Genomic DNA, 13,370 nt, shown 5'->3' with positions numbered 1-13,370 from the left:
TTCAGGGAAAGAACTGGTATTTTCAATTCCTAGGTGTGGTGGAGTGGGAGATTGAAATGTAAAATCCAAGGCTGGCAGCAAAGCTCTGTCTGCCCTCGAAGGCAGGGGGGAGTGAGGCAGGACAGGCAAGTGTCTGACGGCCGTTCAGTGTTGCATCTGCCTCCAGAAGCTGTACTGGGACAGCCCAACTGTATTGATCTGACTGGCTGATACGAATGAGGGCAGGTGCCTGCACCGATCCAGGGTGGATGGGAAGCAATGGGTATTTTTACACGTGCCCATCCCCGCTGGCTCTGAACACCCCCCACCATGCAGGCCTTCACTTATACTGCAGACTTTCCCTTTCAGGGTCCCCAGCAATCCTTTCCCTTTTGTCTTCTCCAGCATCCAGACGAGATGCTCAGCCTAGAGCAAGGGTCTTGCAAAGCGCAGTCCCTGCTGCAAGGAGTGTGGGAGCTCATCTCCTTGTCACTGCTAGGACTGCTGAATCCACGGCCTGGCTCTTTCCCACCTCACGAAAGCTTGTGCTATCTATCGATCGACATCGCTTTATCTAGCAAGCCATCAGTCCATCAATCTACCCATCTATCGCCCTATCCATCCATCTATCGATCCGTTGGCCTGTCTAGCTATCCATCTATCCATTGATCTATCCATCCGCCAACCCCTCTGTCCATCCATTTGTCTATGCATCAGTAGGAGCGTCGCCGGCAGGCCCAGGGAAGCAATCCTGCCCCTCTCGTCTGCGTTGGTGAGGCCACATCTGCAGGTTTGGTCCCGCATGACAGAAAGGATGTGGACAAATTGGAGACAGTCCAGCGGAGGGCAACGAAAACGGTTTGGTGGCTGGGGGACGTGACTTAGGAGAAGAGGCTGAGGGAACTGGGCGTACTTAGAGACGAGAAGATGAGGGAGGATTTCATAGCAGCCTTCACCTCCCCGCAGGGGGTTACAAAGAGGACGGCGCCCCGTGGGGCAGACGACAGAACAAGGAGCAACGGTCTCCAGCTGCAGCAAGGGACGTTCAGGTTAGACGTGAGGAAAAACTTTCTCACTAGGCAGGTAACAAAACACTGGACACCGTATCGCGAGAGGTGGCGGGCTCTCCATCCTCGGGGGGTTTTAAGACCCGGGTAGGGGCAAAGCCCTGCTGGGTTGATGTCGTTGGGGCTGGTCCTGCTTTGAGCAGTGGGGTGGACTGGCGTGACCTCCTGAGGGCCCGTCCGGCCCGCGTTTCCTTCCTCTGTCTGTCTGCCTGTGGGTCTGTTGAAGGACTAAAGCTTTAGATTTACTGAACATTTGTACAATGTGCACGAATGGAAACGTTTTGTCTTCAAACTTCACCAGAATTTAAAAAAATAATCATTCTTTCTGCGTCCTCCCCGTGAGCTCTCCCCTCCCCCAGCCTGGTTGGTGTCGCGGGCAGCCCCTCCCGGGACTGGGCGAGGCGCCGCCATGGCAACCATGCAGCCAATCGCAGTCGCCCCGGCCCGCGCGGCGCTTCCGGGTGCGGCGGTTGTGGGGGTGGGGTGGGGATGGGGTCGGGGCGGGGGGTGCGCGCGGCGCACGCGGCGGTGAGCGGGGCGCTGGCGCTGGCGCTGTTCGTGCACCGCACAGGTGAGGTGCGCGGAGACGGGAGAGGAGGGGACCCCCCCCGGGCCGCCCCCCGCCCCTGCTGACGGTCGCGCCGTGTCTTGCAGAGCTGCGGGAGCCGCTGCAGGCGCTGGGCTTCGCGGCGCTGGTGCTGGGCTCCGTGCTGCTGCACTGGGCCGTGTCCCTCATGGACCCCGGCTTCGTCCCGCAGGTCGGTGCGCGCCCTCCTGGGGGGGGGGCGGTGGATGGCCCCATGCTCCCCAACCCTGCCTGAGGGGACCCCCCCCCCCCGGCTGTGGTGGGGCCCGCACCTGGGGTGCGACACCGAGCCGCGACGTCAGTGGATGTTCTCAGCACTGCCGGAGTAGAAATGCCCCTGCCGCTGCCAGGCAGCTGGTTTAAACCCTTGAGCTCAGTGGGAAGCAAAGGGGAGGGGTGCACCCCCCGCCCATCGGCTCCCACTGCCTACCGTCCGGCTCGGGGCCGCTGTCCCTGCGGCTGCCCGGCTTGCAGAGGACCAGCGCGTTCACAGAGCGCTCCTGTGACATCCCGTCTCGTGGGATCCTCTGCCCTGCAGAAGCGTTTGTGCGCCATGTCTCGCAGCAAGTGGGGGGCAACCAAGGCAGCAGCCCCCCACAGGGTTTCAGTAGACCCAGAACCCGCTCGCTGCCCGTGCATGAGGTGTTACCTCCGTCTCCTCCAGCTCTAGCAGCTGCTGTCCTCCTCTAGGAATTGCTCTTAGGCATTTCTAAGCATGGCCGTTTATAAGTCTCCCAGGAAAACGATACAGGCAAGCGCCTGGTGTGATGTGGATCCACAGCTGCCACGGCAACCTAGATGTCACCGTCCGGATTCTGGAATTCCCCCTCACCCGCTACTAAGTCTCGTTATTAGCTCTCCTCTCTCATCACCTTTTTGTAGGCGGGGGTGAGCGAAGAGCAAGAAGCAATGATACCTCCGCTCCCAAAGACCGTTCAGCTACGGCGCTGTGGCTACTGCATGGTGAAGGTAGGCGTACGAAGTTCCAGGAGCATTGACTCCTCTGGCTCTTTGTTTTGACTCTTTTTGATCCAAGCACATTCGTGGTCAGCCAGTACACATGACGGGGAGGTGTCACCATCTTGGGGTGACCGTCTAAGGCAGGAGCAGACAGCTGCACATTTCTATGAAAAGTCCAATCTTGAGATAAAAGGCGAGTAACCAAAGGGAAAGGCAACCTGGTCGTTAGAATTGGACACTGAGACTTGTATGTATTTTTCCAAGGTTAAAGGTAAGTCCTTGGGCGTCTCAAAACCAAATGGCCTAGTGGGCAAAATCTCTTTCTGCCTGACTTATCAAAAAGTTTTATTTGAAAGGGTGTTGGTTAAGAGTCTGGAGACTGGAGCTGAGCTGAGCAGAATGTCTTGGACAGATTTATTAGTAGAGAGGAGCTGATTAGAGGCTTGGGAATAAGCCTAAATTCTAACTACCAGGCATAGTTTGGCCTAGAGGAGAAGTAAGAACAACGACCCATCCTGGCTCTGGTGGATCCTGTGTCCCTGGAGCATAGGAACATGGAGCTGTTCTTTAAAATGCAGTGTTATCCAAGCTCCTGTAAGTTACCTGGGACTGACCATCAGAAGGAGCCATGAGCTTAGGCTGGCAGACAGCATGGGAACCTCAAGGACCAGTCTTCCCTCCTTGCACTCCCTACCTGGGCACACCCTCCAGCCCCTTTTTAAAGTGGCAGAAGAGGAACTTGGTTTTCATTCTTCTCTTGTCCAGCACTGTGAGGACAGTTGCTCTTTGCCTGCACACACTCCAATCACTCCCTTCACTGGCAGGTACCTCAGGTTTTCAACTTAAAATCCTTCCCCCTTGTGTAAGGGAATCGCCCTACATTGTTGGGAGTCTTTTATTAAGAATGGAATCCAGTACAATGGGGTGAGAAATTTGGCTGGAGGACTGCAGGCGATTAAACATTTCCACTTTTCTGAAGAATAATATAGTGATCACTATCCAAATAACGCCTAAGCAGCATTCAGATTTCCCCTGGCACTGGGCACTCTAGGTGAGTGGTCTTCTGGCTGAGCTCTTCGTTTCTGTGGCTCAGCAGCTATTTCATTGCTCTGGGCAGAGGCACAGGGTAAAGAGGGCCAGTGCACAGCTGCTTGCCTCTGAGTACCTGGTAGCCTTTGTAAGGGTGCTGGTTTGGAGGATTGGCACTGTGGATTCAAATCCCATGGCTGTCTGTGATCTCAGCTGAGCAATTGAGCTATGAGGAGAGTGGATAAAACAGGGGGCACCACCAGCAGTGCTGTTCCTTGACACAGGCTGGCTGGGTTATCCCCACCCTTCACCTCAGCGTACATCTCAGGATGCCTACGCCTCCCGGCTTAAGGAGGGTCAGCACCATTGCTCCCGTGTACTAGGTTGAGGTGGGTAGAGATGTGAGTGCTGTCTTGCTCTATAGATGAGCGGGTGCAGTAAGCAGAGTTGAAGAAGTCATCACTGTTCTATGTAACACTATATAGAAAAGATACAATTCTGTAATAACTACATATTGTATTTAATCTTAAACTAAAGACATCGGTCTTTAGTTTAATTAGTATTATAAAAGACACCATTATTTATAATAACTAAATAATTACTGAACCAGTATTAAAGACACCATTCTTTAATTAGTATTATTTTTAAAAGACAACATTTTTTAAAGATTAAATACAGACCCATCTTTATCTCTACTCCAACACCTGTTTATTGCCGCCACACCGAGAGACTTCCCCTCACATCCTCTCACCTTGAGCAACATTTGAACTCCCAGCTCTAATTATATACAAGACCAACACCTTAAACACCATGCTAACTAACGTATATCTTCTGTTGAAGCTTGTCCTTTTTACCTTTGATAGTATTCAGTATGGTTGAAATATTTACCTGAGGTGTAGGAGTCAGCTGGATCTAGTCCCAAGGCAGATGACATTTTATTTTACTTGCATGATAGGGGAATGGTTCCACATAGCTGACACCACAATAACTTGCCCCATGAACCCCAACAGCATAGTAGGTAGCTCAGGTGCTGAAGCTTTAGTGCTCTGGGCCCCTAGCCCTTATGCAGCTCAAATTGACTGGTGTACTGGCTGCTCTCTGTCTTCTGCAAGATTGGGAAGCCCTGCTACAGCACACAACTGCACGGGAGGCAGGTAAGTCTAAGGTTGCTTCCTATGAACCAGTGCAGGCATCTCTTGTGAATTGCATCCTTCAGTCCCGACTCTTCCCCCCTGTTCTGTCCTGAAACCTCTCGGAGGTTGTGACTTCTACCGGGTGGCATGGTGTGACTTGGCCTGTAGCACTGTGGGATCTTTGGCTGAGGAGGGGAATTTTGTCACAGGATCTTCAGCATTAATGCTGCTGGGACAGCTTGTTCCAGCAGCCCAGGTGTGGCATATGGCTGTTGGAGGTGGGCTAGTCCCAGCTGTTCAGCAGCTGTCAGAGGTGGTAGCCAGTCCCATGGGCCTGGGCTGGTGATTTATGGCACCACTCAGTTACCTCAGCCTGTATCTGATGTGCATGGGGCAGTAGGGGCTAGTGGCTAGGAAGTTTGCATTGAACCTTTTGGTGGCCTAGTAGTTGTGCATCAGCTTTGCTGTGGGAAGACAGCAATACAAGAGCTAGGAAAATCTTTTACACCAATATATGTTAAGCCAGGGGTAGCCAACCTGTAGCTCTGGAGCCACATGTGGCTCTTCAGAAGTGATATGCATCTCCTTGAATCTTTGCACAAGCACATGGTGACCGGCTTCAATTTGGAAAGATTCAAGGAGATGCATATTCACTTCTGAAGAGCCGCATGTAGCTCCAGAGCCGCAGGTTGGCCACTCCTGTCTTAAGCCATAAAGAAGCAAAAAACTATGATTCCTTGTAGGAACTGTCTTTATTAGCTGCAATCTCCATCACAGAACCCCTTTTTGTTAGTGTGTGTGAAGCTGCTTTTTGATTTTCATCTGGCTGAGTCTGTTAGGAAAAGACAGTTATTTACTATACTGTTGCAGCACTTTCAACAGATCCTGTTGCATGCTCAAGGCTTTGATGTGCAAGATGGGCCTTCATTTGCGCACGGAGATGCACCAAACACAACCGGATTGCTGTGGGAGTAAGAATCTAACTCGGGCAAGGCTGAATGCTCAGTGCTGTATCTAGATAAGGATGTTTGAGAGCTTGCTGGTACTAAGGCTTATAGAGGATGTGAGCTGAAATTAAATTCAACTGTTACAAGCATAAAGCATGCCAACAAGAGGTGTGAAAGGAAGAGTGGGAAGAGGAGATAGCAGGCACATTATGGATCTCAGGAAGTGAAATCTAAACATTCTTGGAGAACATCAGCTGTAAAAGTAGAATGTCTAGAAACCGATGCTAGAAACCCTGCTCTAGCAAAGGCCTGGTTGCAAAAGCTTTGCCCACTGAGACATTAAAAAAAGAAGACCCCCAAAATTAATATGATATAGCTAATAAAACAGCATTGAATAAGAATTCTGCAGGTTCAGGGGCAGAAGATAAGCTATTGGACTCTGCCTGTCTGTTGAACATGAACTAGAGAGGAGGAAAAAGATGAGCACTAACCTGTGGAATGTCTTAAGAAATGAAGGAGGGCATTGAGCCAGTTACCCAATTGGTCATTAAAGCCTAATTGTAATGTGCAATTTAAACCTTAAATATTTAGATGTTTATCTTACTAACTGGATGTAACTAGTCCCTTGCCAGTGAGAAATACAAACCAAACATAAATAATGACAACATACTTTATAGCATCGCTAACACAGGAATTTATATTTCCAACAAACAGACTTACTGGAGCATAATGATTCATGCCACATAGTGCTTAATTTAAACAAATTTTACTGCCAGGTGTCCTTTAGCCGTGAGTTAAACCCCCAGCAAAGACAAACCATGGATTAAACCAGAACAGTACTTAGCAGATATTTTTCTTAGTATTTAACAGACTTGCTGTCCATACATATTAAATAAAATATATCAACATCTACAATGGGAGATGACCATAGTAATTTTCCCGTTACGCAGCCCATCAAAGCTAGTAATCCACCACAACAATTCAACTGCATATTTCACAATAATACTTCCATTGCTTAATTATTTACTACCATAAATATGCATAGCTCTTTACAGTACTGATGATAAGAACCCTCCTTTCCCAAGGAAGCGAATGAAAGATTTTCATAGACGTCGTGATATAACTAAAATTACAAATGGTAAAAGAAGCAAGACAGCTCCTCTAGCAGGAATGTACTGGTAGGTCAAGGATGCAACAGCCTATATATTCCCCTGGAGAAATCATGCAAGTGGCTTGTTCGGAAGGGTTCCAAGTATCCAGCACTTACTATATCAAATGGATCTGCTAATAACTAGCTGCAAGACAAAATTAAGAGAAATTTAAATTGAAGATGACAAAATGAGTCATTCATTTGTGCCTATTTCCTCATCTGCAAAAGGGAATGACTACTAGTGTTCAAGCTACTCTACAATTCTTATTAACATGATCAGTCTCAGAGGATCTGCCTTGCTTATGGGGCACTAGTTTCTTGCCAAACCCCTATTTCACAGGGGAAGCTAAGTCTGGTGGGCTGTCATTGCTGTTTGCTAATTCCACAGCAACCAATGCGAGCCAGGCACTGCCGAGTGTGTCAGCACTGCGTACGCCGCTTTGACCATCACTGCCCCTGGATTGAGAACTGCGTGGGAGAAAAGAATCACCCGCTCTTTGTAGCCTACTTGGCTGTGCAGCTTGTGGTCCTGTTGTGGGCTGTTCACATTGCTTGGTAAGCCTGAGGCCTCTGGCAGGCATCACTTATTTTTGAGGTTTTTCAGAGCTTTCACAGGAGCTGAATATTCCCAAAGTCCAGCTAAAGGGCTTGGGCAGAGCAAGGAGAGCAGTGGGTGGAGTTCACCTTGTACCTTGTTTACCCTTTGCTCTGCTCCCCTCAAAGGGGATTGCTATAGAGGAGTAACCTAGCCACTGGGAGCATGTCCTTATGAGCACACGTGTATTTTGCAGCACCACATACTGCATGCATGCATTTGCCACACTGTGAATTTGGAGCATGGCAGGGGTTATTTTTTGACACTGGGGGATTCTGGTGTCAAACACACGCTAGAAAAAAGTGGAGTGGTAGATATGGCGGCAGCCTGCTTTGCGCAAAACCAGAGCCTGGCTGGCCAGAGCCATGCTCCAGCTGCCAACCAGACAGCGCCCAGATTGCTGCTGTTTGGAGTCCCAAGGGGACCAGCCTCCCCTTCCCCACGTGGGACAACTTGCCGTGCGCCAGAGTGCACGTGCAGGGGCGTTCCACAAGGACTAGTAATAGCAGAAATACATGCTGCTGTTATTTGTGTCTGGGGAACACACATTCCCCACTCATGGGGATGCACCATAGATGGGTTAAAAACAAAACAAAACAGTGTTTTGTAATACATAAAAATCCTGACCCCTCACAGCAGTGGCAGCAGATGGATAAGGCAGTTCTAGGATGAGAATCACTCAAGAAATTGGACATGTGTCTTAACTACATTTTATGAAAACAGCAATAGCCTGAGCTCTGGAACTTAAGTTCATATACTCAGGATAGACACACTACTTACAAATGCTGAGCACTAAGCCTGTGCGAAGTGGCTAGTACTTGCTTCAGATTCGGACAATTTAGGGGACAGTGATTTATTTCAGCAATTCGAATCACTGTCCTGAATCTGATTCGGAGATTTGGCTGCTGCCAAATTGTCCGAATCACGCAGGCCCCATCCCCTGCCAACTCTCCCAGCCCCAAATCCTGTCTTTTTTTTTTCCAAAAAGCCCCCACTCACTGGCTGCTGCCAGGCAGGGAGCGATCCCCACTGCCCCCCACCACATGGGGAGCTCTGCCACGAGCCCCCGACCCGCTCTCCCAGGCCCTCCCATGGCTGCCCTGCTCGCCCCAGCTCTTTGAAAAAAATAAAAAAGCCCTGACTCACCAGCTCCTGCCTAGTTGGGGCGGGGGGTGATCCCCACTGCCCCTTGCTGTGTGAGGGACTCTGTCATGAGCTCCCAGATGCCCTGAGGTTGCTGCAGCAGCCAGTGAGCCCAGGTTTTTGGGGGGCTTTTTTGTTGTTTTTTTTTAAAGGGCTGGGAGCTCATGGCAGCAGGAGGATATGACTGCTGCCCATGGGAGGATTCAGGTAGTCCCAGCCAGCAGGGACTGCCTGAATCGCCAAAACTCTCTGAATCTTTTTCAAATTGATTCGGAGAGCTTCAAATAGATTCAGACTTTTTAATTGGTCCCGATTCAATTCGGATTCAGAGGTTTGGCCACTGAATTGGGCCGAATCTCCTCCGAATCGAATCAGCACCCAAAGCATCGCACAGCCCTCCTGAGCACGTAGTCTTACTCCCAATAGAGCCTCAGTGTTTCCCAAAGACTTCTGAAAAAGTGGGGAGGTAGGTTGGGAGTCTGGCTATAGGTCTATTCCATCAGAGCCAGCTTCCATTCTCCATATTCTGGACAGCACTGAAGACCTGAAACAGCCTCGGGAGAGGGAAGGCTGTTGACTTTGTTGGCAGCAATAATGTAGGTAGTTAACAGAGTTTGATCATTTGGATTGCAACTATTGTTATGTTTCTGCTTTAAACTTATCTTAAAGGAAGTCATTTGGGCCTTGTTGGTGGCTAGTTAGCTTTCCCCACCTTATTTCAAAGCAAGCTTTATTTACAGGTGGCAAGTAGTGAAACGCCACATAACCTGTATTACTGTGCCCAACTGGGAAAGCTGGTTGGCTTTCTGCTTGTCAGGAGAAGCTAGTTTTATAAGGATTTGGATGCTCAGTACATCTTTCACACGTGGGTCCTACTGAATTCAGAATTGACTTTTACCTTTGGACAAAGCTTTACCATGCTTCAGAGCTCCAACACCTGTATGAAGTGTTATCACTTATCAGTGTCACAATCAGAAGTGGAGTTGTGAGTTAGGCTTAAGCATGCCTTACTATTGCCCAGTCTAATATAATCCGAGGTCCATATCTAGCCCCCTGTGACCGGATTGTATTTGTTTCTTACCTGAAAGGTCAGGCCTTTATTTCGAAGGGTCGTGGAAGTGGCTGAAGCACAACATCTTCCTCCTCCTGTCCTTTGTCCTGATGGTCATATTCACTGTGGTAGCGGTGCTGCTGCTGGCTTCCCACTTGTACCTGGTCTCATGCAACACTACTACGTGGGAGTTCATGTCCCGCCACCGCATCTCCTACCTGCGACACTGTGAGACAGAGAACCCATTTGATCAAGGGCTCGTCCGCAACCTCTGGAGATTTTTCTGTACCTGCCACCTTGTTGCATGGGAAAAAATGTATTTCCAGGAAGACAGTGACCCTGTTTAATTGTAGGATGTAAATTCAAGCAGGCTTTAAGGGTTGACTCAAATGTAATTACAAGAAGAAAGAATTTAACTACAAAATGAGCCCAAGTGCCTGAAGACTTTAAGCAATTTACTGGTAGGACTGAAACTTCTGGGTTGCAGCACAAGTGCTGTCTTCATTAGTTACTGCTTCCTTGCAGAGGGATTGTACTCTGCAGTGGCCTATGTGATTGGTAGTATGACTTACCTCATCCACAGGAGCAAACCTCCTTAAAAACAGGAGCAAAAAAAGTGGCTCAGGTTTTACTCAGTACATCCAGGTAACAACGGGCTTTGTTCTGGGCATCCCCAAGAGATTTCTGATTTGAGTGGAAGCAAGACTCCTACTTCAGGTTGCTGATTGAGGCAGTGTTAGCAAGAATTGGTTACAATTACAGCTCTCCTTTTTTTTTTTTTTTTTTAAACCTACTCTCTCCCTTCTCAATTACTGCCCCCCCACCCCCAGGTAAAGCAGCAGGCAGAAAAGTTAATTTCTGACAAACAGGCTAGAATCAGTACAGTCCCTGTGACCTTTCTTCAGCAGGATTCTGCCTGCCTTGCAAGCAGAGGTAGGCAAATAATAGGACAGTTTTGAATAAATATTTGGACAATGAAAAGCAAACTACAGTTCACTGCATGCCACAGTGTTGTCCTTTCCACAAAGATCTGAGGTTTACTCCCAATAATATGCATGAGAAAGTACTGTAATACACTCAGTTCAAAATACTGAGTCAGAGTTCATGATGGGTTGGGTTACTTGTATCCAGCAAGTCACCAAAACAATATTATTGACCTACAGATAGGAAAATGCATTAACAAAAACTTCAGCTGTGAATGAACAGATCTGAACATTTTAGGATCCGTTTGTTCCGTGAACAGAAAAATAATAATATTTGTCTACTAGTTTGTTTATGCACAAAACTCTTTGTCTTCTCACATTTAGCTTGTTTGGGCAACAACTACCTCTAAATATTTTTCTTGTTATTCTGTAATGCTATATAGAGAAATGTAAATGGGATGAGCAGAGGTAGTTTTTAACTAGTAACAGTGTGCTGCAGCTGCTGTTTTTTCTTACTTGCCCTTCTGGTAGTAATAGTTTTAAAATTAATTTATAAAGGAAATCTCCAACACTAATAATACCTGTAATACGTTTTCAACTTAAAAGAAGAGACAGAAGGCCCCCTTTTGTATTTTAAGAGTTAAGAGGCAAATCAAATAAGTAGTGGCAAAATTACTAGTTACTAATCTTACCTTTAGATTAAAATGGAAAACTCAGTCCAGCATTTTAATCAGCACTGGGCACATCTTAATAACACTTTGCAGTAGCATGCTAGGCAAAAACCATGCTAATATGCTACCACAGGGGTTGTCAACCAGGGGTGGGGAGGGGTACACATACCCCTGGAGGTACTTGGGAAGCCCCCAGGGCTACACAGCAATGGCGCAGAAAAGTGGGGGGCAAGGCCACCAGCACATTGTACCTTCAGCGCTTTTGTTTTTGCTGGCACCACTGGCATTTCCAGCTTTGCCACCATGCACCGCTGGCACTTCCAGTTTTGCTGCTGCAGGTGCACGGGGAACCCCCTGGTCAGCGGCCGGCCGCTGGGGGACTGTCCACTTCTTGACCAGCCACCAGGGGTACACGGACCAAAAAAGGTTGAAGACCCCTGTGCTACTGTGCAGTGTTATTAGGCTACTGCACAGTAAGCATCACAAAAATACATGTGCCAGCACTACTGTGCAGTAACTATAGTTACTGTGCATTTAGTTAGTACTTCATTAGGCAAGTACCAAACTAAATGCGCAGTAACTATGGCGCATTAATGAATGTGTAGATGTGCCCACAGAGGGTGAAATTATGTGTTCAGTTTAAACGAACTGCACTCCCTTGTGGCAGTAAGCAAGAGGTGTACAAGTAATCCCCAGCCTCAGAAAACTAAATCTCTCTGCACTGAACCCGAGTCCTGAAAATATTTCTAAGCATCCGATTTTTTTAAAAACCTTGAATAAAGTTTTGTGCCTTACTGTCTTTCCTGGCTCGGGGGTTAGCGCTTGACACGAGCCAAGTTGGCAGAACCTACTCAGGGTCCAACATCAGTGGATGCGTCTATTTAAAATGGAACGTGCAACATCAGAGAATCATCGTATTGAAAAAAGACAGCGGGAAATTCTTGTTTCCAAGTCCAGATCAAATCTGTTCTTTTTACAAGTTAGATGGCAAGTTTTTGTGTCTGCTCTGCCTTACTTGGGGTAGGACACACCCTCCTTACCATGGTACCTGCTCACAGAAATGGATTCTTTCTGGATTGTACACCACCATAAGGAAGTATTCTGCAGGACAAGTTGGTCTGTTTTGCTGATGTAGTACCTACCAGAACAGACTCTACTTCATACAGCACTACTAATTGCAGCCATCACCAAAATAAAAATGGTCAGCAGGTATAACTGAACACAGACAACTTAGGTTCAGTGGGAACGTTTGTTTCTTAAATGTATCTGGTTGCATTTGAAAGATTTTTAATTTAATTAATTATTTTGTAATGTAAATCAATAAAAGATTAAGTCCAGCTTTTGCCATTCTTTACACCTCTCAGTGTGGACACTCCAAGTGCTCAGTTCTCCTGAGCAGTATAGCATGCTGGTTAACCCTTAATAGCAAAAAAAGAGTCAGGAAAAGATGTCACCCAACTTTTACAAAACATTGTTAGAGCCAGAGATGAGCTGATAAATAGGGCTGAGGTAAACACACACCCTGCCTCCAGGCACTCTTTAGCGTGAGGAGGCAGCAGGTGCTGCTGAAAAGGGAATTTGACCCAAAAGACATTCAGTTGTAATTACACATGGCTCTGCAAATGAGAGGGCTAAGATCAGTGTGGGCTGGGAGGGATCTTAGACAAGTATGTGCCTTACAAAAGCACTTACCTTGGCAACCCCTTGGGTACTTGAACCAAACCATTTAATGGACATTCTTCACTGATTAGGCCCAGATTTCTCTTCTAGAAACAGCCCAAAACCTTCTGTGGGTAAAAACTCCTGCCTTCCTCTGTAGAAGAAGGGTCAAAAGAGCAACATCTTCATGTCCCATTTAATCTTCAGTTTGTCCTAGAAATCCTTCCCTTTCTCTAGCCTATTTGCCAAAGCCACAAGACTGAAAACAAAGTGCTGCCCACCGTGTCAAGTGCCACTATATTCTAGTTCCCCCAGCAATTTAGGAATGTCCTACGCTATCGGCTTCTCACGTGGAAAGTCTGTAAAAAACAGTTGCTATTTTTGACGACTTGGTCACACTGACGAGCTGGGAAGCAGCACTGTCACCCGCAGAACAGTTTCACAAGCAGAAGTTTAAAAACAACCATCGGTCAAGGT

At 47.7% G+C, this 13,370-nt stretch overlaps 1 protein-coding gene across 1 annotated transcript; it reads left to right on the top strand.

The window, feature by feature from the left end:
* The first annotated feature begins 1,535 nt into the window (after nt 1-1,535).
* ZDHHC12 (zinc finger DHHC-type palmitoyltransferase 12) lies at nt 1,536-12,571 on the top strand. Its single transcript, XM_006262612.4, has 5 exons — nt 1,536-1,617; nt 1,701-1,804; nt 2,515-2,601; nt 7,240-7,406; nt 9,678-12,571. Exons 1-5 carry the CDS (start codon nt 1,536-1,538, stop codon nt 9,985-9,987), a joined length of 750 nt encoding a protein of 249 aa, XP_006262674.3. The 3' UTR covers nt 9,988-12,571.
* Nucleotides 12,572-13,370: the final 799 nt, after the last annotated feature.

The sequence above is a fragment of the Alligator mississippiensis genome, chromosome 12 (assembly GCF_030867095.1).
Source record: "Alligator mississippiensis isolate rAllMis1 chromosome 12, rAllMis1, whole genome shotgun sequence".
Lineage (NCBI taxonomy): Eukaryota > Metazoa > Chordata > Crocodylia > Alligatoridae > Alligator > Alligator mississippiensis.
The sequence above is the reverse complement of the archived record's forward strand: the minus strand, read 5'-3'. Positions and strand labels throughout refer to the sequence as shown.